General features: G+C 45.0%; 3 protein-coding genes across 4 annotated transcripts; all 3 read left to right on the plus strand.

The window, feature by feature from the left end:
• Nucleotides 1-132: 132 nt before the first annotated feature.
• On the plus strand, nucleotides 133-3,065 carry abhd6b (abhydrolase domain containing 6, acylglycerol lipase b). The gene is made up of 9 exons (XM_062459089.1): nucleotides 133-387; nucleotides 907-1,033; nucleotides 1,230-1,386; nucleotides 1,472-1,585; nucleotides 1,774-1,906; nucleotides 2,035-2,192; nucleotides 2,350-2,404; nucleotides 2,516-2,616; nucleotides 2,711-3,065. Exons 2-9 carry the CDS (start codon nucleotides 909-911, stop codon nucleotides 2,888-2,890), a joined length of 1,023 nt encoding a protein of 340 aa, XP_062315073.1. The 5' UTR covers nucleotides 133-387; nucleotides 907-908; the 3' UTR covers nucleotides 2,891-3,065.
• Nucleotides 3,066-3,690: 625 nt separating this feature from the next.
• On the plus strand, nucleotides 3,691-11,553 carry brpf1 (bromodomain and PHD finger containing, 1). Its single transcript, XM_062459090.1, has 16 exons — nucleotides 3,691-3,988; nucleotides 5,127-5,911; nucleotides 6,119-6,308; nucleotides 6,436-6,723; nucleotides 6,864-7,381; nucleotides 7,473-7,669; nucleotides 7,782-7,933; nucleotides 8,086-8,214; nucleotides 8,308-8,701; nucleotides 8,785-9,093; nucleotides 9,281-9,559; nucleotides 9,665-9,812; nucleotides 9,988-10,121; nucleotides 10,300-10,415; nucleotides 10,503-10,657; nucleotides 10,970-11,553. The coding sequence occupies exons 2-16, from the start codon at nucleotides 5,172-5,174 to the stop codon at nucleotides 11,151-11,153; spliced, it is 3,933 nt and encodes a 1,310-aa protein (XP_062315074.1). The 5' UTR covers nucleotides 3,691-3,988; nucleotides 5,127-5,171; the 3' UTR covers nucleotides 11,154-11,553.
• Nucleotides 11,554-16,121: 4,568 nt separating this feature from the next.
• On the plus strand, nucleotides 16,122-23,376 carry LOC134018818 (interleukin-17 receptor E). Of its 2 annotated transcripts, none has more exons than XM_062459087.1 (17): nucleotides 16,122-16,509; nucleotides 16,695-16,710; nucleotides 16,882-16,983; nucleotides 17,116-17,213; nucleotides 17,298-17,366; nucleotides 17,445-17,556; nucleotides 17,745-17,884; nucleotides 17,992-18,060; nucleotides 18,161-18,227; nucleotides 19,046-19,239; nucleotides 19,315-19,362; nucleotides 19,450-19,495; nucleotides 19,600-19,751; nucleotides 19,962-20,030; nucleotides 20,133-20,184; nucleotides 20,294-20,401; nucleotides 20,646-23,376. In XM_062459087.1, the coding sequence occupies exons 1-17, from the start codon at nucleotides 16,402-16,404 to the stop codon at nucleotides 21,545-21,547; spliced, it is 2,352 nt and encodes a 783-aa protein (XP_062315071.1). In that variant the 5' UTR covers nucleotides 16,122-16,401; the 3' UTR covers nucleotides 21,548-23,376. The 2 variants fall into 2 exon arrangements, with proteins under 2 accessions (XP_062315071.1, XP_062315072.1); XM_062459088.1 differs by having other exon boundaries at nucleotides 19,049-19,239.
• Nucleotides 23,377-23,510: the final 134 nt, after the last annotated feature.

A 23,510-nucleotide genomic window follows, 5' to 3' on the forward strand; every position in this document is an offset into this window, starting at 1 on the left:
TGTATTTTGTATGTGTCCTGCACCTCGATCGAAGACCTGAAAAATATAAGTAGGTCTATTCGCTTAGAAGCTTGTACGTTCCCTTTAAAAGATTGACCGAATTATATATAGAGGTCCGGTTTTTCCCATTTCTAAAAAACAAATCAATATGACCTCACTGGAGCGAAGGTATCAGCAAAGATCTACAATATTCACAAACATATTTAAAGTTAAATCTAAATACAGAACCAGATTAAATAGTCGGAGATTTAGACCTTAATACGCTTGTCCGAACTGAAAATAAGCATCTGCATGCCGTTTGAAAAGTCGATTGACTTTTGCTTGGTCTAGTATTCCAGTCCATAATAGTTATTCGAGAGGAATCGAAAGATATTGTCATCAGATCAAGTAAGTATATCCTTTCAGAATGTTATGAAACGTTTTAACACTGTAAAAAAATATGGCAAATTGTCTTTGATTGCAGAATTATTAATCGTTTTGGTTAAACTCTGTTCATTATGGAATTTGAAAATGCGTCCTGTGGAATTTGAAAATGAGGACAGTTTTATTTCGTGAATATTTTAATTATATATTTAATAACTATTATATATCATATGAGTATATCTGATTATGATCGATTAGGCAATTATTCAAAGAATGATATAGCTTTCAAAGTACCCCAGTATGTTCCTCATAAGGCTAACAGCGCTGTACTGTAATAGCTCAATTTAATATATTGATTGTGCTCCAAGATGTCCTTGACCCAACATTTACCCATGCATGTGTAATTGAAGGTCAAAGTACTTTGTGTTTAATAGGGTAAGGGGATACTTGTGCCAAATCATATTATAGTGTGCTGAAGTTAAACCATGTAAAGCACATTTTGTTTCTGAATATAGAATGATAGAAACTATTCTATCCCTATAGTCATGGCTGTGGATCTGGATGTGGTGAACTTGTTTGTCATTGCTGGTGGAACATTGGCCATTCCCATTTTGGCTTTTGTCGCCTCCTTTTTTCTCTGGCCCTCAGCCCTCATCAAAGTTTACTACTGGTAAGACCCAGAGGCTGTAACCATGTCCTTCAGTTTGTGTCATCTATCATGTGCTATAATAAGCACATACAAAAACCAACATACACAAGGCAACACAAACACAACCAAATCTCACCCCGAACACAAACTCTATATTTGTTGTTGCCAAATCATGTGTCCTGTACGGACAGCAGTCAAATGATCTTGTCATCTGCAGGTACTGGAGGAGGACCCTGGGCCTGCAGGTGCGTCATGCAGAATGTGGAGGCTACCGCTTCTGCTACTCCTACAGAGGGAAGCCAGGCACCAGACCATCAATCCTCATGCTGCATGACTTCTCGGCTCACAAAGACACATGGCTCACTGTAGTCAAGGTATGGTCATTCATCTGTATCTTATTCTCACTAAACAGAGTCAACTTGAGGGTCACAAGTACTTGTCTGTATTCGTGTTGTTCAGTATCTGCCCAAACACCTGCACATACTCTGTGTGGATATGCCTGGCCATGAGGGAACCACACGCACCAATGCAGAGGACTACTCCATCCAGGGCCAGGTTAGAAGGATACACCAGGTGGGTTCTGCTGCTGTCACCATAATAGCTTCCTCTATATCAGTTTGTCTATATACTGTATTTACCATCCGTACATCTGTATAGATTTGATCAATTTTAATGAAGTAAAAGTTGTAGTGCATGTACAGCATTGTATCAGAACAGCTAATCAGACAGAGAATAATGGAAGCTTTTTTCTACTTTGGTAGTTTGTGGAGACAATTCGCCTGAACAGGAAGCCCTTTCATCTGGTTGGAACCTCAATGGGGGGCAATGTAGCTGGGGTGTACGCTGCCTGTTACCCCTCAGACATATGTTACATTACTCTCATCTGTCCTGCTGGTCAGTGTAGATAACATTGTGTTCTTCTGATTGTTTGGAGAGAGAAAAAATATGTGAATGAAACTCAATCAAACAGATATCTTTATCTTGCAGTCATTAATAGTAATCCTTTATTTTCCTCCTTGAAGGTATACGGTACCCCAGTGAGACCAAATTTGACAATCATCTCCAGGACCTAGAGCACAGTCAATATAGTCTGGGCAACCCTCTGATTCCATCCACACCTGAGGATATGGAGGACATGCTCAGACTGTGTTCACACGTCCGCTTCAAGATCCCACAACAGGTAGGATTCCCAGTGATCCACATTCAACCAACCTTGTGTCCAAGCACACTCTCCTCCTAATTCGTGTAGGAGGTTCATCCATTCAAAATAAGAATCTGATAAATTTCTGTATTCACACCTTCTATTTATTTTTCTATTCATTTGTTTTTTGTATTAGATTCTTCAGGGATTGGTGGATGTTCGGCTTCCACATAATGATTTTTATCATGAAGGTCTGAAAAAGACAATTAACCATTGAAGCTTTCTCTATTTTATATGGGCAATGATCGATTGCCTCAGAAATTGTACACTTTGTACAATTATCTTTCATATTTTGATTTCAGTTTTTATGGAGATTGTTGGTGAGAACTCCAGGTATGCCTTACAGGAACATTTGCATCTCATCACTGCCCCTTTGCAAGTTATATGGGGAACACGGGATCAGGTAATTGGTCACCTAAAATAACTTGAATTGGAGAATGCTGAAAGCTGATCAATTGTAATTAGATTGTAACAGTGTCTAATTTCCTGTGCCTGAGGTGGTGGATGTGTCTGGAGCTGCTGTGCTTGCAGAGGCCTTGACAGGGCCTTGTAGAGTGGATGTACTGGAGAACTGTGGCCACTCGGTCGTCATGGAGAGGCCTCGTAGGACAGCCAAACTCATCATGGAGTTCATCATCTCCCAAGGCACCAGTGGCAGCACCAAGAAACACTCATGAAAACCATGAGAACCATGAGAATTACTTTCATGTGGTGACATGAAACTAATTGGCTTGTTTCATCCTCTGTTAGTTTTTAAGTTGTTCTTTTGTATTTTTTAATCCCTTAATATGAAGCCAAACCTTATTTCAATTTACAATTCTGTGTAAATGCATTGATTATTGTCGCGATTGATGATCATAAAAAAATAAAACCAACTATATTTGCAACCCTATCATTTTATTAAACGCCTCCTTTTGATACCAAGTATCAGGCCTAAATGGCCATAGAGCTCAATGATGCATATTTATGCAATTGCAAGTCGCCCCGGATTGTCTAAACACACCTCCATTCTTGATAGTGATAACTAAACGAGGACGCATGTGAGAAAAGACTATACTGAAATAGAACGCGCCCTTGGTTGTCCATATGGACATATGCACGCAAGCTGTAGAGTGCGCTGCAGTACTGAAGCAGGCCTGATCTAGACTCCTTGATTCCCATTAAGGACGTTATAATACATGCACCGCGTAAAAAGTAAACTTATCGGGTTAAAGATTTGATTCGGCGATCTAAATTAGTCCCATCACTCCCATTGTTTGCAGCTTTGTGCAAGAGTACCAGTTCGGTATTTTGAACGGTGCTTATTTATCATTCCGGGTATGTATTATTCAGCTCTGTGAAACACACTAGTAGATTCGCCACCACGAAAATAATAACAAAAGATTCGCAGATAATAATATAAATACATTTATCTAAGCCTTTACTGAATGCTATAACATCATTTACAAAACTGGAAAGATGTTAAAAAACATTCGCATGGATTTATGTCTGCAATAGCAGCAAGAAACAACCCCTTCCCCATCTGACGAATGTGCCCACGCGCGCCAATGGCGTACAATGATGGCTACCCCTTTTGTTCGTTTGAGTTCCTGAATTATTCCTATCACAATGAAAATGCTGGGATATTGTGTTATTTTTAAAACTATTTCACACTAGCCGCGATTTTTGTGGTCACATTTAGTTTCCAAACATTTACTAAATTGATCTATAGCCGCCCCTTTTACCGCTCTGGTGTGAGAGCTTTTGCAGCACGCAACGTTGAGGAGCCTTGAGTAGTAAGTGTTTTATTAATCCACAGCATTGGTTGTTCTGTGTCGTATTTGTAACGTGGGCTTTTTGAATGCTATGGTGTTGATTGTATTTTGATTGCATGTTGATTACCCTTTGAGTTAAAACATTAGGACCCTATCATGGCAAACGTAAGGAGATCCAATAGTAGGCTTGATCCTAATGTTCATGACAGTACTGTTAATAAATATATAAATTCCTCTCAATGTCTATGGATCAGCAGTGGTTTTCAAAACCATCTTTTTCTTTTACTAGCTACATATCAACCTAAATTCTGATCACAGCAAAACATAGCCTGTTGTGAAGTATCTGGGAAAGGGTGATGTCATATTGTGGAGGGAAACATTGTAGCATTGAGCTACAGTAAGCAGCTATTACAATGTAACAAGGATTGTTGACAAGATTCATAACATTGTTGCCCAGGGTTCTATCAGAGTACATGTGCCTTTAGAGATGACTTCCGTAGTAGCCTTGGTAATCTGTATGTTCTGGGTTGTTGGATGTAAAGCACGTGAATGGAACCAACATATAAACATTACGATAACTATATTCAAATCCTACCACGTAGTACAGACGATCGAAACACAGACACATTTAGATAGTAAGTTAAAAGTATTGTGTGTCCAAGTTTTCTTCGAGGGATAACAATGTTTGAGTGTAATACATGTTTGGGCTTCATAATTGTTTGGATAGAACGTATTTATTTGTAACATAGCTAGCTAGCTTGTAATTCTTGTCCGTTATTGGGAATTCAGTTATTCCGATTTCAGTCATTTTGATCACGTAAAAAAATCTACAGACATGGAGCAGGTATAACGTTGTGTGGGAATATATCTTAGAGATAGCTAGTTTATTCCTCAAGAAAGTTTTAGATAGGTTTTGCATATAGCAAACTGTTGAATAACTAGAACTAAGCATTTCGTTTGTTGCCATGGAAAAGTTGACAGTTACCACGTGCCCACATGGGTCTCAACATATACAGTTTATTTCTGGCAATGCTGGCAGAATAGTTATTATCCTTTCACTTAGCTATCACAAACATTACTTGCTTTTGTGAATGTGTACTCGATTTGCATCTGGAGTGAGCATAAATGTTGGATACATTTCAATGTCTCTGTGTTCCAGATGTAAGCTTGAATATCTGCTGTCCCAGCAGTGGCCGGTGGCACAATGGGGCTGGACTTTGACGTGAAGACTTTCTGTCACAATCTGCGAGCCACCAAACCCCCTTATGAGTGCCCAGTGGAAACATGCCGGAAGGTGTACAAGAGTTACAGTGGTATTGAGTACCACCTGTACCACTATGACCATGACAATCCCACTCCTGCACAGGGCATGCCCCAGAAGAGGAGGAAGGGCCGGCCCCCTCGTGTGTCGCTGATTGGGTCAGGAGATGGGGAGGGTGGAGTGGGGAAGGGATGTGGCTCAGGGATGGGTGGTCATGGAGGGATCACCCCTGGTAGTCCGAACAGGTCAGAGCGGTCTCACTCCCCAGGCAGGGAGACCATGACCTACGCCCAGGCCCAGCGCATGGTGGAGCTGGAGATCCATGGACGCATCCACCGCATCAGCATATTTGAGAACATTGATGTGGTGTCGGAGGATGACAGTGGAACGGAGGACCCTCCATCCTCTGGTGGGGGTGGGGGAGGGGCGTGTAATGGGGGAGACAGTGGGGCAGGAGGGAGCGAGACTGGGGGGAACGGAAAGGACAGACCAGACACCCCTGCTGCTAATGGAGGCAAGGGAGCCACTCCTAAGTCTGGTAAGCACAAGAGTAAAGAGAAGAAGAAAGAGTCCCACCATCACAGCGCTTCTTCTGGGCCAGCAGTCAAGCTACCTGAGGTGGTGTTCAGAGAGCTGGACCAGGACAGACCCGACGCCCCCCCACGGCCCTCCTCATACTACAGGTCAGTAAGCAGGCTTGCTTCGGTGTTTCCTGACCTGAAAAGCCTGCTAAGAAACTACCAGTTCCAATACTGTTGTCTGTCCCTGACTCATCCTTTCCCCCTGCCTCTCTTCCTTTGTTTCTGCTTCCCCACCACCACCTCTCTCTGTCTCTCTCTCTCTATTGTTCTCTCTCCTGTTGTCTCTCTCTCCCTCTCTCTGTCTCTCAGATACATAGATAAGTCAGTGGAGGAGCTGGATGAAGAGGTGGAGTATGACATAGATGAGGAGGACTACATCTGGCTGGACATCATGAACGACAAGCGTCGCAGTGACGGTGTGACCCCCATCCCTCAGGAGGTCTTTGAGTACCTCATGGACCGGCTCGAGAAGGAGTCCTATTTCGAGAGTCATAACAAGGTGGGTTAGGCTCCCCATCTGTCTTTCTCGGTCTATTTATCTCTCACTCCATGTAGTGGATAGTCTACTTTCCTCTGAGAGCGAATATGAGCTGGAGATGTCAAGGTGTCTCTTGTACCTTCTCCAGGCCGACCCCAGCGCTTTGATAGACGAGGATGCCGTCTGCTGCATCTGCAACGACGGAGAGTGCCAGAACAGCAACGTGATCCTCTTCTGTGACATGTGTAACCTGGCCGTGCACCAGGAGTGCTATGGCGTGCCCTACATCCCAGAGGGCCAGTGGCTGTGCCGGCGTTGCCTCCAGTCACCCAGCCGGGCAGTGGACTGCGCCCTCTGCCCCAACAAAGGAGGGGCCTTCAAACAGACGGACGACGCCCGCTGGGCACATGTGGTGTGTGCCCTCTGGATCCCAGAGGTGAGTCGTGGATTTAGGTTGTGTGTGCCCACGGGTTATCCTACTCGCATGGCTGCATGGCACATTCAGCCTGGGAATGCTGTTCACCCCTTGTGCAGATGGCAGTGTCCCCTCCTCACCTCCCGCTCTGCCCTCTGCAGGTGTGCTTCGCCAACACGGTCTTCCTGGAGCCCATCGACAGCATCGAGCACATCCCCGCCGCCCGATGGAAGCTCACCTGTTACATCTGCAAGCAGAGGGGCTCCGGCGCCTGCATCCAGTGTCACAAGGCCAACTGCTACACCGCCTTCCACGTCACCTGCGCCCAGCAAGCCGGCCTGTACATGAAGATGGAGCCGGTCAGAGAGACCGGGGCCAACGGGACCTCCTTCAGCGTCCGCAAGACGGCCTACTGCGACATCCACACCCCTCCGGGCTCGGCTCGCCCCCTTGGGGGGGTGGGAGGGGCCAGCATGGGCTCCTCCCACAGCGAGGGGGAGCTGGACGATGATGATGAACCCAGCATCGGCCATGACGATGACTCCAAGGGCTGGAGCTCTGAGCGGGCCAAGAGGGCCAAGGCCAAGTCAAGGCTAAAGATGAAGAGAGCTAGAAAGATCCTGGCTGAGAAGAGGAATGCTGCGCCTGTCGTGTCTGTGCCCTGTATCCCCCCCCACAGGTATACTTACATGAGGACATACATGCATTATCCTGTATCTGACCGTTCCACTGGTTTCTAACATGATCTGCTGTGCCCCCTCCACCACCAGGCTCAGTAAGATCACCAATAACCTGACGGTCCCCAGGAAGAGCCAGTTCATGCAGCGCCTGCACAGCTACTGGACCCTGAAGAGGCAGAGCCGAAATGGCGTGCCCCTGCTGCGCCGGCTCCAGACCCACCTGCAGTCGCAGCGCAACGCCGACCAGCTCCAGCCCCAGCCGCCGCAGTCCCAGCTGCCCATGGTAATCCCCACACCGGGCGGCTGATCCTCCGCAGTGTCTGCCGTGAAAGTGGCCTTTCTAAAGGTGCGTGTGCGATCGGCCCATCGTGTTGGACGTTCACTCTCTCTTGTGTTTTGCCTGTGTGTGGGAGCTTCAGCCGGACAGTGAGGAGAAGCAGTCGGCCTTGAAGGAGCAGCTGAAGGCGTGGCAGAGGCTGAGACATGACCTGGAGAGAGCCAGACTGCTGGTGGAGCTCATTCGCAAGAGGGAGAAGCTGAAGAGGGAGACGGTGAGAGACGGGCGCAGGGCAGGAGCGTACGCACGCACTCAGTCATGAGTCACCGTGTCACAGGACACGTACCGGCAGAAGTGTTTGCGCATGGGAGAGGTGTGTTTGGAGTCCGTGTTGACCTTATGGCGTGTGCGCGTGCATGTGTTTAGATCAAGGTGCAGCAGATGGCGCTAGAGATGCAGCTGACTCCCTTCCTGGTACTGCTCAGGAGCACTCTGGAGCAGCTGCAGGAGAGAGACACCAGCAACTTCTTCACTGAGCCTGTGCCCCTGGCTGAGGTAAACCACACGCACACACACACGCACACAAGTTACTGATAGAAAAGAGGTTTACCTGGTGGATGTTCAAGCCTAACCTCTGACTGTCTCCAGGTTCCTGACTACCTGGACCATATCGAGAGGCCAATGGACTTCCAGACCATGTGGAACTGCCTTGAGGAACACCGCTACCTCACCTTTGAGGCCTTCGAGGCAGACTTTGGCCTCATAGTCAACAACTGCCTCAAGTACAATGCTAAGGACACTGTATTCTATCGTGCCGCGCTGCGCCTGAGGGAGATGGGCGGAGCCGTGATTCGGACTGCCCGCCGTCAGGCAGAGCGAATAGGGATTGAATATGAGTCAGGCATGCACCTCCCCCGAGAGCCCAGCCCGGACAGTCAGCATGAACGAGAACGGGAGCGAGAGAGGGAGCGAGACAGAGAGAGGGAACAGGAAAGAGAAAGGGAGCGGGAGCGAGACAGGCCGCTCTCCTCTAATGAGGAAGGTGAGTTGGCTGGGACTATCTCACCCACACACCTGCCTGTGGTTGGTGTTTGATGGTAGATAACATCTCCTACTTTCTCTCAGACCTGCTCCTGCCTGAGAACCGCCGCCGGCTGCCGCTGGAGGAGCAGCTGCATTACCTGCAGGCGAGCTTTGATGAGGTCAGCTCGGGAAAGCACAGCATCGGCCGGTCTCGAAGGGCCAAAGCCCTAAGGAAGGAGATGACCGTCATCAAGAGGAAACTGGCCCACCAGCGTGAGGGAGGAGTTGGCCCGGGGGGGCGGAGCTCTGGGGGTGGCGGGGACCGCGGTCCATCCCTCTCCCACCACCCCTCCTCCACGGGTCACCATGACGAGGGGGGCGAGAGCAGCAGCCAGGAGATCAGTAGCAAAGGTGAGAGTGGGAGCACATTGCACTCACAATTCTACCAGGCTAAGACATACTCACACAGAGTATAGGATACATATCTGGACAATTCTTGCGGTATCATTCCTAGTCACACACCATTACAGACTGTATAACATCCTGTCATTATTAGTTTAGATGTCAACCCTGTGTGTTCCCCTCCTCTCCTGGGTAGACCTGAGTGTGTCCTCCTCTGCCCTGGCCTCGGAGGTGGGCCGCCGCACCTCTGTCCTCTTCTCCAAGAAGAACCCCAAAACTGCCGGACCCCCCAAGAGGCCGGGCCGCCCCCCTAAGAACCGGGACGCAAGCCACGGTGGGACGGGGGTGAGCCCCAGCCCCGTGGGCCCTCCTCAGCTGCCTCTGCTGTCCCCCCCCAGGCAGAGGAAGAGGCCCCGCAGCCCCCACAGCAGCTCCAGCTCTGAGAGCGACAGTGAGAACGACGACACCATTCTGGGTCAGGCGACTACTCCCTCCACTCCACTTTTATAGCAGCACCGTCTACCTGGATTGTTTACCAATCGATGAATCAATCATTAAACTCTCTCCTTCTCTGTGCCAGGCCTGCCAAGGAACGGTTTCGATGGAGGGAACCAGCCGGTGACGGAGAGTTTCCGTGTGTACAGAAACGAGAGGAGTCTGCCTCGCTCCAGCTCTGACTCAGAGTCTACCACCAGCAGCAGCAGCAGCGCAGCCTCTGACAGGACCAGGTGATACAAACAAAGGAATCATTGGAGCCTGTGTGTAGAAAAACGATTTATCCGACAATATTTTAACCCCAGCTGTAGAGAAAACAAGGTTTCAATCATATTATGGATCCGAGATGATGTCAAATTTATGCCCTTTATAGTTGAGGTGAAATTCTCTTTTTCTCTCTCTCACCAGTACCACTCCATCCAAACAAGGCAGAGGAAAGCCTTCGTTCTCGCGCTCGGCCTTCCAGGAGGACAGTAGTGAGGAGACGTCAGGCACGGAGAATGACTCTTACTCTGTTGGAGGATCACGGAGTGTCTCACACTGTGAGTCACAAGCACACACGCACGCTTGGCACACCACAATGTGACCATTACTTCTGTCTGTTTACTGCAACGAGCCTAAACGCTCACAGTGGAGGAGGAATAGCACAGTGTGTGTGTGTGTGTGTGTGGAGCTCCATAGTCCATGTTGCTGGTGTGTGTGTGTGTGTGTTCCTGCCAGTAGTGCGTGGCCGGGCCAGGTCAGGCTGCTGGATGACCTCAGATGACTACTCCACCCTGGACGCTCTGGACCTGGTGTGGGCCAAGTGCAGAGGCTACCCCTCCTACCCAGCTCTGGTGAGGCCCACTACTGTTGACACGCACACAACACCAGCAACACAAATCTACCCTTTACTGATCCTTCCCCCCCCCCCCCCCGTGTAGATCATCGATCCAAAGATGCCCCGGGAGGGGGTGTTCCACCGGGGAGTCCCCATCCCTGTGCCCCCCCTTGACGTATTAAAGTTGGGGGAGCAGATGACCCAGGAGGCCAGGGAACACCTCTTTCTCGTGCTTTTCTTCGACAACAAGAGGACCTGGTCAGCACAATGCTCTCTCTCTCTCTTTCTACATTCTTGCCTTTCTATCTCACTTACGTTTGAGCTCCTTCGCGTAGTCTTTCCTGTCTTCCTGTAAAGCAAACCTCAAACAATCACTATGCAACAGAGCAGTCATGTTTTTGCAAGTATGTACCGGTATGCTACTTCAAATACCGAGAAGTGCAAGAACGAGCTGCTTCTGCTTCTGGAACGGGGTCAGAGGGTTTGTGCGAGGAGGATGAAAGAACATGCTCTTTGTAAGGAGGTTCTCATGTGGTTTGGGTTTGAATGTGCGTGCGTGTGTGTCTGCAGGCAGTGGCTGCCCCGCTCCAAGCTGGTTCCTCTGGGGGTGGACCAGGAACTGGACAAGGAGAAGATGCTGGAGGGAAGAAAGTCCAACATTCGCAAGTCTGTGCAGGTGGCCTACCACCGCGCGATGCAGCACCGCAACAAGGTGCAAGGAGATCCCAGCAGCGACACCAGTGACAGCGACTGAACACACAAACACACACATACACACACTGGATTGGAAGCGTAGATGGAAACAAATACTAGAATAATTCACCAAACAGACATGACATGCATCCACCCCCCAGTACACACACAGCCACATACCAGCACCTGCCACTGCCAGGTGCTGGTAGTGGCAGGATGTGGTGTCTGGGGCTCAAGGTCGATCCTCTGCCCTGTGGTCTCAACACTCAGGGAACGATGCCAGTAGCACCGGAAAGTGCATATGCCCCTCGACACACTTACACACCTTAGCACAAACAGTGGTATTTAATCTGAGATGTAAAATATGTATTTAAGAGAATGGGAAAAGGGTGTTAAGGTCATGTGAAAGCGATAGTGTGCCCAGAATCATGAGTATTCCTTGTCTGTGGTTGATACGAGTGTTTAAGAAAAGGAGGGTTGAATTACAAAAAAAAGACGTATACAAATGATCAGGCTCTCTTTATCTCAGACACACACAGCACACAAACACACATATTTACAAATGCACATATGCACACACACACACACCCACCAAGCAGGGACGTGCAGATATTCAATCACTCAAACAAGCTTCATATGCACATTCATCCTCTCTCCTCACAATGGTACCTCTGGTCCTACCACTTCTCTACACAACCCCTCCTGCCCGCCCTCTGGGTCACTGTGTCCAGTGATGACAAGGCCAATCAGCTGGGAGCAGACCAGCCTCCACCGTTATTTATTCCGCTTCCCAAGGACCTTTGCTCTTCACTCCAGTAGTTGGACCATCTCTGGGACACTTCCTGTGCAGTCCTCTCCTTTATTCTCCAGTATGTTTCGCCTCTGTTTACGAATTTACGTTATTGTCTGTCTGTATTATTATGGCTGCTGGTGAATAATGAGGAATAATTGATATGTGGATGTGAGAAACACACACCAGCCTCACTGTCTGTTCTAGTCTCAGGCCTATGGCTTTAGAACTTTTATATATACAGATTACATAAATAGAAGTTTAATAAAAAATCATTGAGTTTTGTAAATCTTTCGTTGTGGTTGGTCTATTGTGAGGGTTGTACATATGTGCAGTCATGCAGTATGTCGTGAACAAGCATCTCCAACTCCACACATCTATAATGAGTCATTGTGCAGATCCTAACACAGCCAGTGTGTCTAGACAATCCTGGCTTGTGTCCCACACAATTATTTCTTCTTTGTAACCCGACCAGATTATAAAGGAGAAAACTCATCTTAGATGTTGAACTTTTGATTCTGAATTTAATTTTCTTTCTCTGAAAAAGGCGTGGATTTCCTTGTTTTGAGCAGGAAGCTTGCTGGTAAAAAATTGGATTATGGGATACTGGTTCCGTCTCACCAAGTAGTCCTACATTAGGAGTGAGTCAGAGCCAAGGTCTACTTCAGTTCATCTGTCTGACACATTGTTCAACCTTTGATTTGTACATGCTCGCCCACCTTGGTGCTTTTGTGTCATATCTTCAAAGGGACCGAAACTGAGATGAAACAGAGTTACAGGAACAGTTCACTCCAAAATCTAAATAGCATATTTTTACTCTTACCATGTAGTGCTGCATATCCATCTAGATTGTTTTGGTATGAGTTGCTGAGTTTTGGAGATATCGGCAGTAGGGATGTTTGTCTAATACAATGCAACTACAGTAGATGTAACTTGGCTTGTGGTGCTCAAATGGCCTAAAAATACATTTGACAGTTATCTTTACCAGAAATCATGAACCAATAAGGAACAAAGTTGACACTGTTTGTGCCAGTTCACAACTTTACAGCACTGCATTGTCTTATCTCTCTTGCACACACAAAACACTGCAAACAACTACTCCAGTATGCAGTGTCTGGTTTCACAGAGACAGAACAGTTCAAGTTGAGTTAGTTTACAGGGTAAAATTGTCCGTCATGTTGATGCTTAGTACAGTAAAAAACTGCTCTACATAAATGTTCCCACCATCACAGATTGCATACACACCTCCACCCTCCTCCTCCACCTCTGTTTACTCACTGTCTAAAAGTTGACTGACACCATTTATTTTTTGAGCATTGTTTCCTGAAACCCCCACCCCACCACGACTCCAACTATAGGCATGTAGCCATAGTCTTAGATGAAGTACTAGTATAGCAGGAAGGAACATGCTTGTCTATCTGGCGCCTCAGTTCTTGCACAAGCACATTATGTGTGCATCATCGCCATAGCTTTAGGCAATACTCATATTGAATTCTTGACCCAGATTTAGCTGTTTGACCAAGTGTCAAGTTGAGTCACTTTCCGGGCAATATGTTCTGTTTTATTGTGTGTGAACTAATCCATGTCAATTTATCTCTCAAAACATCTCAACAAGTAAACCAGCAACACAAAAGTCAAACATCAATAAACTAGTTTTAAAATGTATCGATGGTGTCTTAAAAGGTGTGCGTTTTCTCAAATGTCACAACATTCAAAACAATGTTTTCTTTTTAAATCAATGCTATTAAATCCGGCCTATAATTCGATGACAGATAAACGTTGAGCTCTCGAAGGGAATATAGAGCTAAACAGAGCTGCTTATAAACCCAATTTTAAATTTAAACGAACGAAAAACAAATGTTACTTTTACAGGATTATGAAATGTGCAACTATTTCAATAGCAAGTACAATTTCGTTTTGTAAGCACAAGTTAGCCTATTGGAATACGTGAAGGGCCAGTATTGTTTAAGTTGTTACTATAGGACTTATATAACGACTGTTATTCTTATTTAACGACAAGTTAATAATTCATTAGGCCTATAGTTCAAAGTACCTACGGATAGAAAAAGTTTATTCTTACGATTTATTGTAAATGGCTAAAACGTCCATTCGCGTCATGATGAGATTTACATTTACATGTAGTCATTTAGCAGACGCTCTTATCCAGAGCGACTTACAGTAAGTACAGGGACATTCCCCCGAGGCAAGTAGGGTGAAGTGCCTTGCCCAAGGACACAACGTCAGTTGGCATGACCGGGAATCGAACTGGCAACCTTCGGATTACTAGCCCGACTCCCTCACCGCTCAGCCAACTGACTCCCTACTGACTCCCACTTTACTCCTGCCCATGCATTTACAGTAACGTTTTGTCCTAAGCAGGCATTAATTAAACTGACCTAATATACTCTTTATTAAGAACAGTGTATTTACATTACACTAGACTGTCAGTAAGCAACATAATTTTGCTTATGCGTAGACTATATGCGGCAATCCTTACAAAACATGACAACATTTTCATTGTCAAACACAAGCCATTCCCGACCCGTCAACCATTTGGCATTACATTTTCTTTTCTTCGTTTCTCTAGTGCTATCAATATCCTCATCCCCTGCCTCGTTCCTCTTCTCGCCCCCAGTAGTTTGTCCTAACCACCGCCGCATTAAGTTAACTTTTTACTTTACTACTCGAGCTAGCTCTTATTACCTCCTATGATCCGTTATGCTTCGTTTGACTTCTTCCTTGTGTTTTCTGGTGGACGCTCCGTTCGTTTCCACGGTTTCTCGCGCCGGTTTTACTTCAACTGCGCTCAGCCAATGGGCGTATAAAACGTTATCACGTAGCATTACGGCACAGTGTTCATGGGAAACTTAGGAAGTACTGCCAGGGGGATAAATGACCGAGAACCATGCAGAGAACAGAGCCTTATGTATCATTCATCTAATGCCTCATGTATCACCGGCCAAACTGGCTAGTGAGTTTTTATTAACACCCGCCAAAATGAATTTTAACCCGCATTTGGCGGGTTGGCGGGTGTTAATTTAGAACCCTGGCTATAGTCCAAGCAAAATAGCGTTTTACGACAGACTAATTGTAAAATATTTTTTTGCAGCTAGATCATTTCTATTTCTAGGTGTCCAACATACTAAAAGTCCTAAGAAATCCTAGTTGAGGAAATCTGAAAACTGCCTGGCTTGGTAGTACCTCCTCATCTCTCTCCACTGGCTACCTATCATGGCCCGTATCAGATTCAAGACCCTGGTATTGACCTTCCGAGCAGTGAACGGGACTGCACCCGTCTACATCAAGTCTCTCCTGCAGCCCTACACCCCCACCCGTCACCTACGGTCTTCTTCAGACAACCGCCTGGTGGTCCCACCGCTCAAGACCGCCCGGTCCCAACACAAGCTCTTCTCCTGTCTGGCCCCCCAGTGGTGGAATCAACTCCCCACTTCCATCAGAGACACTGACTGTCTCTCCACCTTCAAGAAAAGGCTCAAGACGCACTTGTTCCGGGAGTACAACGGTACTTAGGAATGGTTCGCTTGACCCGATGTTAGTTTCCTCAAGGATCACAATGACTCTTGCTTAGAGACTTGTTGCTCTTGTGGTTAGTGGTAACTGACTTAAATTTTTGTACTCGCTGTGATATATTGTTTTATTATTGTTGCTTGCTTTTTTCCCCACAGGTACACTTGCACTTATAGCAGCTCATGTTGTTTAATTGTAACTTGTTTAACTACATGCTCTTATGGTTCTTCCCTTTGGCACTTATTTTGGTTGTTCACAATGTGTGCTTCATGTTTTGGCTACTCGCAATGTTTTGTGGCTATCTCGTTGTTAGGATCAGTGACCTATGCACTTTGTAAAGCTCTCTCTTGGAAGTCGCTTTGGATAAAAGCGTCTGCTAAATGAATAAATGTAAATGTAAATGTAGTACCTGCCAGGGGTATAATCCCCGCCGGTATAGTCTTCAGGGTCGTGGAGGCACACAAGCCTCCCCAAGTACTACCAAGCCAGGCAGTTTTCAGGTTAGAGGCCAGTCTAAAAGCAGCATTGCCATCACCCATTGGCAGTAGGATGATTGGATGAAGATTGGGCCGATGTATTTGTCTACCTGTGCAGAGGTGGCCTCTGTGAATAAAGGTAGCCAACTTTTAGGTGGTTCTTTAAAAAGAGGCGGAGCTGCGGTCTGTGCAAATACAGTTTGCTACTACTTCGTGGGGAATTTACTATTTCTCATCATGTAGCCTATCCTTCGAGGCAACGTTTTTAATGTGTTGTCCTGGTGTTCTTGAAACCCATAGCGTGGCTTGATGTAACCGATTGGATTTACGAATATTCGGAATATTTATTTTAGTGGGCAATTTACCTAACCTACATTTGCCAAAACAATATGCGCGTACGGTACGGCTCCTGTTTGGTAAGAAAATGATGTGGACAGAACTGCGCCAGGAAGACTTGGGACAATAAAGGACGTTTACTGTTGATAAATCAGTTATACCACTCAGTTTTCGCAATCATGCTGTGTTGCGATTATAAACCAGCATTTGTAGTTTTATTGGTGTCTTTAGTGCGTCCCTTGACTGCAGTGGAAGTCGTGAGTCGCATGCATCTTACCGCCAAGGGGGTAAGAAAGTCTCAAACCATTGCAGCAGGGATTTGTGAAATACATCTAGATCGTAGAAGAAACTAATTTGTATGAAATTAGAACAAATTTATCAGTGCTGTATCTCACATGCAACCATTAATGCCGTGTCGAACTATTATTTGCCTCACTATGACATACTTCCTTTCTTTCTCTGCCTTTTATAGAGGCATTACCAAAATGGTGAGTTCAACTAAAGTCTTGTACTATCTCATACCTACCTAGGCATACAATTCTATTCTAGATCCAGACAACATTTGCCATATTGCCTTGGTTTTAGGTCTGTTCTATAAATCCAAAGAAGAAGAATGTTTAGGTCAAACTTTAGGGATGGTAATTCTCTCTGTCTTGCAGGTTCCGTGAGTAGTTTAAACAGTTCCTCCCATCTGAGTCTGTCCACTGTTTGCTTCTCTTGGGACCCATGTGTCCGGGTGCTGGCCACAATCAGTGCTACAGGTGGTTTTTGTTACTTACATTACATTAGTTTCACCCGGTCCATATTCTGACTCACTACTTCTGATACAGTATGAGTGAATCTGATAACCCATTCTAACATAGTTCTCTAATCTAATCTCTGCTTTCATTTAGACTTCCCAAATCAAAATAAATCCCTGCAAATTAACTCAGTGTTGGATGATAAAACCAGGACTATCTACATTAAAAGACAAAAACGAGAAGTTCTAAAGGTACATTTCTTGTATTTTCTTATTTTGAAGCTATATGTTAGTAAAGTTGTAATAACACATTGCCTCTCTGTTCATCATGTTAAGTGGTATGATAACTCAGGCAACAAAGGAAAAACACAGATCGTTATGCCTAAAGAGGGCCCGCTAATTGTGGTAAGAGCATATCTTTTTATAAAAATGCACACACACGCATGCACACACACTAAAAATGGTGTATGTCTGGTACTGTAGTTGGACCTGGTGTTCAACTGTCTACAATATGAAGCAGAACGGGAAATAATTGTGTCTTTGAGTACAAATCCAAAAGGCTCCATCTCATACACTGTAAAGGATGTTTGTACAGGTAGGAACTAACTCTCAACTAGCATACTGTTTTTCACTTCCTTTTCTTTTTATCACCTGTCATTGTAGTGTTCATACATGACCTCAATCTCACCACTGTCTGTCTGTTTGTCTAAGGAAAACTATAAAGCAATATCATATTCAACATAATTTTCTCTCATTCTGTGACAATTTTACGGTCAAATTCAGATCCAGTACCGATGTTTAATGTGTCAGTGGATCAGCTGTCCAAAACCTTCACTGTGACTGTGGAAACGGGACAGCCTGTTAACACCATGCTGTGCTACAGAACATCAGAAGTTGAATGCTCCCCACTGTCATTCACTACTGTAAGCACACCTGTTTGTGTTTTTTGGTGTATCTGTGTGTGGGCCTCTGTGTCTATGCTTGCAGGGATGATAAGAGAAAATCTAATGAACCCATTCTGTGTCTCCAGATTGAGCCGTCCAAGTCCCAATCAGCCATCCTCAGATTCCCTTACCTGCTTCCCTGTGTCTGTTTGCAAGTAGGTTTCACACAACTCATACTACACAGCTAATATCACACAGCTAATACAGCACAGACTTCAGAAATGCCTCCCTGATAATGCTAGTCTGTGTCTGCAGGTTTACTACACACACCTGGACGCACTACGAGTCCCATACTGTCCATTTAACAATGGTTCACTAGTTGGTGAGTGTAATGATTTAGAGATTTTAGCATCTGTAACTATCAGACTATTGTGGTGGAATTTCTATGATTAAATGTCTGAGGTCAGAAGAATTTGTCTTTATCTGTTTATTCTTGAAATCAAAGAGGAGCAGTTCTAAAACAGTACCATAAATGATGTCTGGAGTAGAAAGGCTCTCTGAAAATGTCATGATCTGAGTACTCTTTTAAACAGTTCCAGACAGTTGCATAATTAGTTCAATAATTCATGTCTATCAGAAAGAGAAACTCCACAATAAACAAGAAAGTAAAAAAGTAAATGGGTTGCAGAACTTAATACAGATGCTCAATATTAAAAACATAGCTCAAGACAAGAAAGAAGAACTTGTCAGTAGAAATCTCTGGAGTTTGGGCAACCAGCAAAAGGGAAACTTAAGCAATACTGTGTTAGGCCACTAACACTAAGTATTACTTACAGAAGTTAAAACCTCAGCCAAAAAATATATTTTATTTTATTTTATTGTATATTTTATTTAATTCTAATTCCACTTAGTACTGCTAGTTTATGTACCCTTAGTATAGATAGTCCACATATTTAAATTTTAGGTCCCTATATGTTTATTGTATGCACCTTCCTGCCAAAGCAAATTCCTTGTCTGTGCAAACTTTCATGGCGAATAAATCCCATTCTGATTCTGATTCTGATAATTGTTCTAGGCCAAAGAATATTATAAACATCTTAAAGAATAGTAATTTTCTATGACACTATCAAATCAACTATCCAATCAGTCATGCTGTGAAATTAGTTGTGCTGTATAATTATCAAACAACGTCACTATCAGCAGGCACTGATGTTTGGCTCTCCAGTGAAGTCACTCTCTACGGTGGCACAAGTCTGGCCTGGAAGTCTCCCTGTCCCCCTTCCTACATCCAGCCTACTTCCGCCCTCTGCTGGAGGGACCAGGGTGCCACAGCTCTCTGCACTCCCATCATCAACTCAACATTAGAAAGGACAGAGGAGAGTCACAATTGTGTTGTAAGTATGTGATGATTAAGATGATTCTGAAGAATTACCAGGAGAGTAGATGCATTTACTTTCTTCTTCCAACAGAAATACAATATATCTGGTGTGGACAAACACTCTCAGATGTGTGTGCAGGTAAGATTGAGGATGGATGTGTTTTTAGAACATTGTTATTATTTTGTAAGTTGATCTCAGTCACTAGTGAACCTCTCCTCTCCCTAGTTTTCATTTTACGGCAGTAAGGATGTCCAATGCCCATTTGAGGCAGGTGAGTGACTTCCTGACCGGCACAGAGGGGATTCTGTGCTTGTTTACATACAGTATATGCGTCACAGTTGTCCTGATTACCTGAACATTGTTCTCTGTTTTAAGGGTTTTCTAGCTGGGATGTATATGTTGGTCCTGGTTGGAAGAGTCTGTATGTGTATCTCGACACCAAGATCCCAGCCTCTTTTTCCGCCCAGCTCTGTGTCTTGGAGAAAAGTGGATGTATCTCCACAGGACCTGTCCATTCCGCTAAAATTGTGAGTTTTGTAGTGAGTGGGTGTTGTGGTAACCAGGGAGCTGACTTGGGCTTTGACCTTCGTATGACCCAAGAACAAAACAACCAGGGACAGGTTCAGTCCAGGTCGAGCATTTATTAAGCAAACAAACACCAAATCAAAGTATGTATACAATAAACGTTGATTGAGGATTTGAAAATGGGTTCCTGAGTGCCGTTTTCTGCTTTGAAGGGAGAGGTCACCAGACAGACACAGATGATCCTGCCACTTGCGTTCCTGACTGATGACCTGTGTGTGCAGGTAACGCAACCTTTATCACTACGGTGGCTGTTCTCTAATTTTTCCTTTCTTTCCCTAACCCTTTTTCCCATTAACCATCTCATGGTCTCTTCATCTCTATAGGTGTGGAAATCAGATCCTGCTCAGCTTGGGAGAAGAATTTTATGCACTGATTGTGAGTTAACCAAAGTACTCCACTACACAGATGACACACAGACAGTACACACACAGGAACCAGACACACACCCCTTTCCATCGTAAGCTAATGGCATGTATGCCCCCAGATTCCCATAGAAGATATGGTCTCCTTGTTGTGGCAACCCTGACACTTCTGGTCACCATGGCAATGCTGGGACGATGTGTTTACTATATGACCAAGACAAGAGTTGCAGGTCAGTTTCAAGACATCATGTGTGCGTAAGTGCACATGCATGTGTGGGCACTATGTTTACACTCTCACATCGTAATAACATTGTACAAGTACGATATGTGCTATGTATGTGTATAATATTTGTATTCCTATTCTTTCTACGTATCTATTTATTCTATATTTATTCCCCCTTCTTTTCCTACCCCATAATATCTGTCTCTCATTCTCTTGTTCCCTCTCTGTCACCCCCCCCCCCCCCAATGCAGGCTGGCTGTCCATCCAGAGACCAGTGTTGCTGGTGTGCTCCTCAGAGCAGGCTGATCATGTGTCTGCCGTCTGCGCTCTTGCATCCATCCTACAGGGGGAGCTCTGTGCAGCAGTAAGGATGGCTCTGTGGGCCCACAGCTCTGGAGGGAGACAGAATGAGATTGGGACTGGGGCTGAGGCTGGGGTGACAGAGCTGGGTCCTCTACCCTGGCTTTATGGGCAGTGGGAAGCAGTCCAGGCAGCTGGAGGAAAGGTGCTGATCACTTGGAGCCCTGAGGCTAATACATCCTACAATTGCTGGAAAAGGGAGACAACAGAAGTGGAGAAGAGAGAGGGGAAGATAGGAGCGAGTATGAGCAAGGAGGGGACACCGAAGGAGCCATCCCCCGTGACAGGACCTGTGTTCAGGGCAGCCCTGTCCTACCTGCAGGGGGCCATGCAGAAGGGAGGCAAGCACCACGGCTGCATTCTCGTCTATTTTCAAGGCTTCTGTCATGCCAGGGAAATCCCGAAGGATCTCAGAGGCATCCCGCGATACTGCCTTCCTCAGGACTTTGGAGGACTGATTCAGGAGTTGGTAGGGGTGGCAGATGAGACTACAGGCACTACTCATAAAAGTCAGTGCTGGCCTAGACTCCTTTCTAAAACACTGTCATTCTGGTTGGCACGGCGACTTTCTCAAAGGCTCACTGCTTGGCAGCCACAGCAACAGACGTGCTCAAAGACGATAAATAAGCCAGGAAAGGAATTTTCACAGAAAGTGATGTCAGAGAAAGAGTTTCTCATACCCCTTTTCCACCAACGCATTTTGGGTGAGCCGGTGCTTAATAGGGAACCAGTTGTTTCTCTTTCGACAGAGAACCGGAAAAGTGGTTCTGGTTCGTACGTGGTTCGCAAATAGCACCACTTCGGAGCTGGACTAGATTGGGAACCAAGTAAGAACCACTTGGGGTGGGGTTACCGTGACCAACAAGACGAACAGAATCCTTTGACAGCCTTTGACAATTCATATTTCAGCTAAACGGTACTGCGTTTTATCATAATCCTATCAAATGAGTGAAATGACAAACACAAATGTTATGAGCTATTGAGCCTATATTTAACACAAATGTAATACACAAGCACTATAAAGCAAAAGTTGATAAAATGTTGCTCTGATAATGCCAGTGTTGGCATACTGCTGCGAGTCCAGGGTATTGCGCAATAGCCAAGAAAACACGCATTTCAACCTTGCGTACTTCGGATTGATAAACAAACAGCCTTTAGACGGGCTCTGCTTTGTGTTTGGCGCTGCAGCTAGCGTTGCTGGGAAAGATGAGACGTATGCAGTGACGTAATTACGTGGCTCTGTGGTGGCTCTCTTGCCAGTGGAAAAGCAAACCGGTTCTTAGAAGGCTCCGTTCTTGAACCAGCTCTGAACTGGCTCTAGCACCAGCTCCGAACATAGCTCCCGGTTCACTTTGGTGGAAAGGGGGTATCAGTGGAATCACGTGGCGAAAAGAGCTGGAGTGTCAGGTTTCTCATGATGTTGGGACAGACTCTTATCTTCAATGTAACATGATGCAGAGCTACTCTGTCAATAGGCAGTATTCATCAAATCTGACTACTGATAAATACTTGTTTTGACTACAGGTGACAGTTGGATCAGTTGGATTTATGAATACCCTTAGTGTGTTTCCTCACCTGTAGCCACAGCTGAACAGGGCCTGCCATGTTAATACTGCTGACTTATTACAGGAAGTAATAGAACCATGCTTAAAAGGACAGAAGTCAACAACTTTTTTAGTTGGCTTAAAACTAGTGAACGGCTCTGTACTGGAAATGCTGGTTTTAGTACTGATTTATTACTTACTTGTATATAAATTGTGGTGTGTGGTGCAGAGCTCCCCGATGATGTTTTGCACCACTGTGGAACAAGTGAGACCAGCCTGTGTTGTGTCCACATCATACAGTTTCTATCATATCAGACTTCTCATTTTAATTCCATATTAGGTTGTAGTTTTACTTTGATTGTGTCTGTATTGATTCGCCCTCTCAAAGGATTGTAGTATAAATGGTGGTGAAGTTTATACAGCGTTACTGTATCAAACCCAGTTGTTTACCTCATTCCAGTGGAGTCAGTATTATTTAAATCATCAACTGTCCCCATTATTACTGTTATCCTGAAGATCCAGACATTAAGGAGACCTGTGGGGTTTCCTCTGATGAAATACGACTCACAGATCCCACCCACTTGCTCTAACTGTAGTTGAAATGCAAAGCATCTGAAAAAAGGACAGTTTGTACTTGTGAAGCAAGACATTTAAAACTGTGTGATCAAGAATGTTTTTGTATAAATCATCTTGTGGGCACTAAGGGACACACAATCAGTTCTGTTTGGAACCTCTTTAGTAAAGGTTCCACTACACAGACAAATGATTTATCAGTGGTGTCACCAAGATATGTAATTGTATCTGGTTCAAGTTCATGGGTTGACATTGGTATTTAAAGTAAATTATGTGCAGCTGAATTACAGACGTGCTATGCTTCATACCCCATTTAACGATTTTTTACATTGTACAACTACGTTACCTACCCTTTTTTATGTTCTCTTTTGAAAGTTTTTATGTATTTGATATTTGATAACAATCTTGAAAATAATGTGTAATCATGAATACAATCTTGTTTTCACTTGAATGATTAAAAAATATTTTATATAAATATCTAAAAAGCAAACTGATTATTATTTTAAAAATTGGTGTGTGCTAAGGACATAATTAGATAGTAGATATCCCAGAAACAACAATACAACTTCCTTCAAATGGTTATACTGTGCGCAGTGTAATCCCTTTTCTGCTCCATCCATCTCGTGCGAGATGATATCT

The sequence above is a fragment of the Osmerus eperlanus genome, chromosome 4, assembly GCF_963692335.1.
Source record: "Osmerus eperlanus chromosome 4, fOsmEpe2.1, whole genome shotgun sequence".
Taxonomy (NCBI): domain Eukaryota; kingdom Metazoa; phylum Chordata; class Actinopteri; order Osmeriformes; family Osmeridae; genus Osmerus; species Osmerus eperlanus.

Coding starts and splice junctions, on each gene's coding strand:
- abhd6b (XM_062459089.1), top strand. CDS start 909: ATGGCTGTGGATCTGGATGTGGTGAACTTGTTTGTCATTGCTGGTGGA. Junction 1,034..1,229: donor CTCATCAAAGTTTACTACTG/GTAAGACCCAGA, acceptor TGTCATCTGCAG/GTACTGGAGGAGGACCCTGG. Junction 1,586..1,773: donor AGGTTAGAAGGATACACCAG/GTGGGTTCTGCT, acceptor CTACTTTGGTAG/TTTGTGGAGACAATTCGCCT.
- brpf1 (XM_062459090.1), top strand. CDS start 5,172: ATGGGGCTGGACTTTGACGTGAAGACTTTCTGTCACAATCTGCGAGCC. Junction 8,702..8,784: donor GCTCTCCTCTAATGAGGAAG/GTGAGTTGGCTG, acceptor ACTTTCTCTCAG/ACCTGCTCCTGCCTGAGAAC. Junction 9,813..9,987: donor GCAGCCTCTGACAGGACCAG/GTGATACAAACA, acceptor CTCTCTCACCAG/TACCACTCCATCCAAACAAG.
- LOC134018818 (XM_062459087.1), top strand. CDS start 16,402: ATGCTGTGTTGCGATTATAAACCAGCATTTGTAGTTTTATTGGTGTCT. Junction 19,752..19,961: donor CTGTCCATTCCGCTAAAATT/GTGAGTTTTGTA, acceptor TCTGCTTTGAAG/GGAGAGGTCACCAGACAGAC. Junction 20,031..20,132: donor CTGATGACCTGTGTGTGCAG/GTAACGCAACCT, acceptor TCATCTCTATAG/GTGTGGAAATCAGATCCTGC.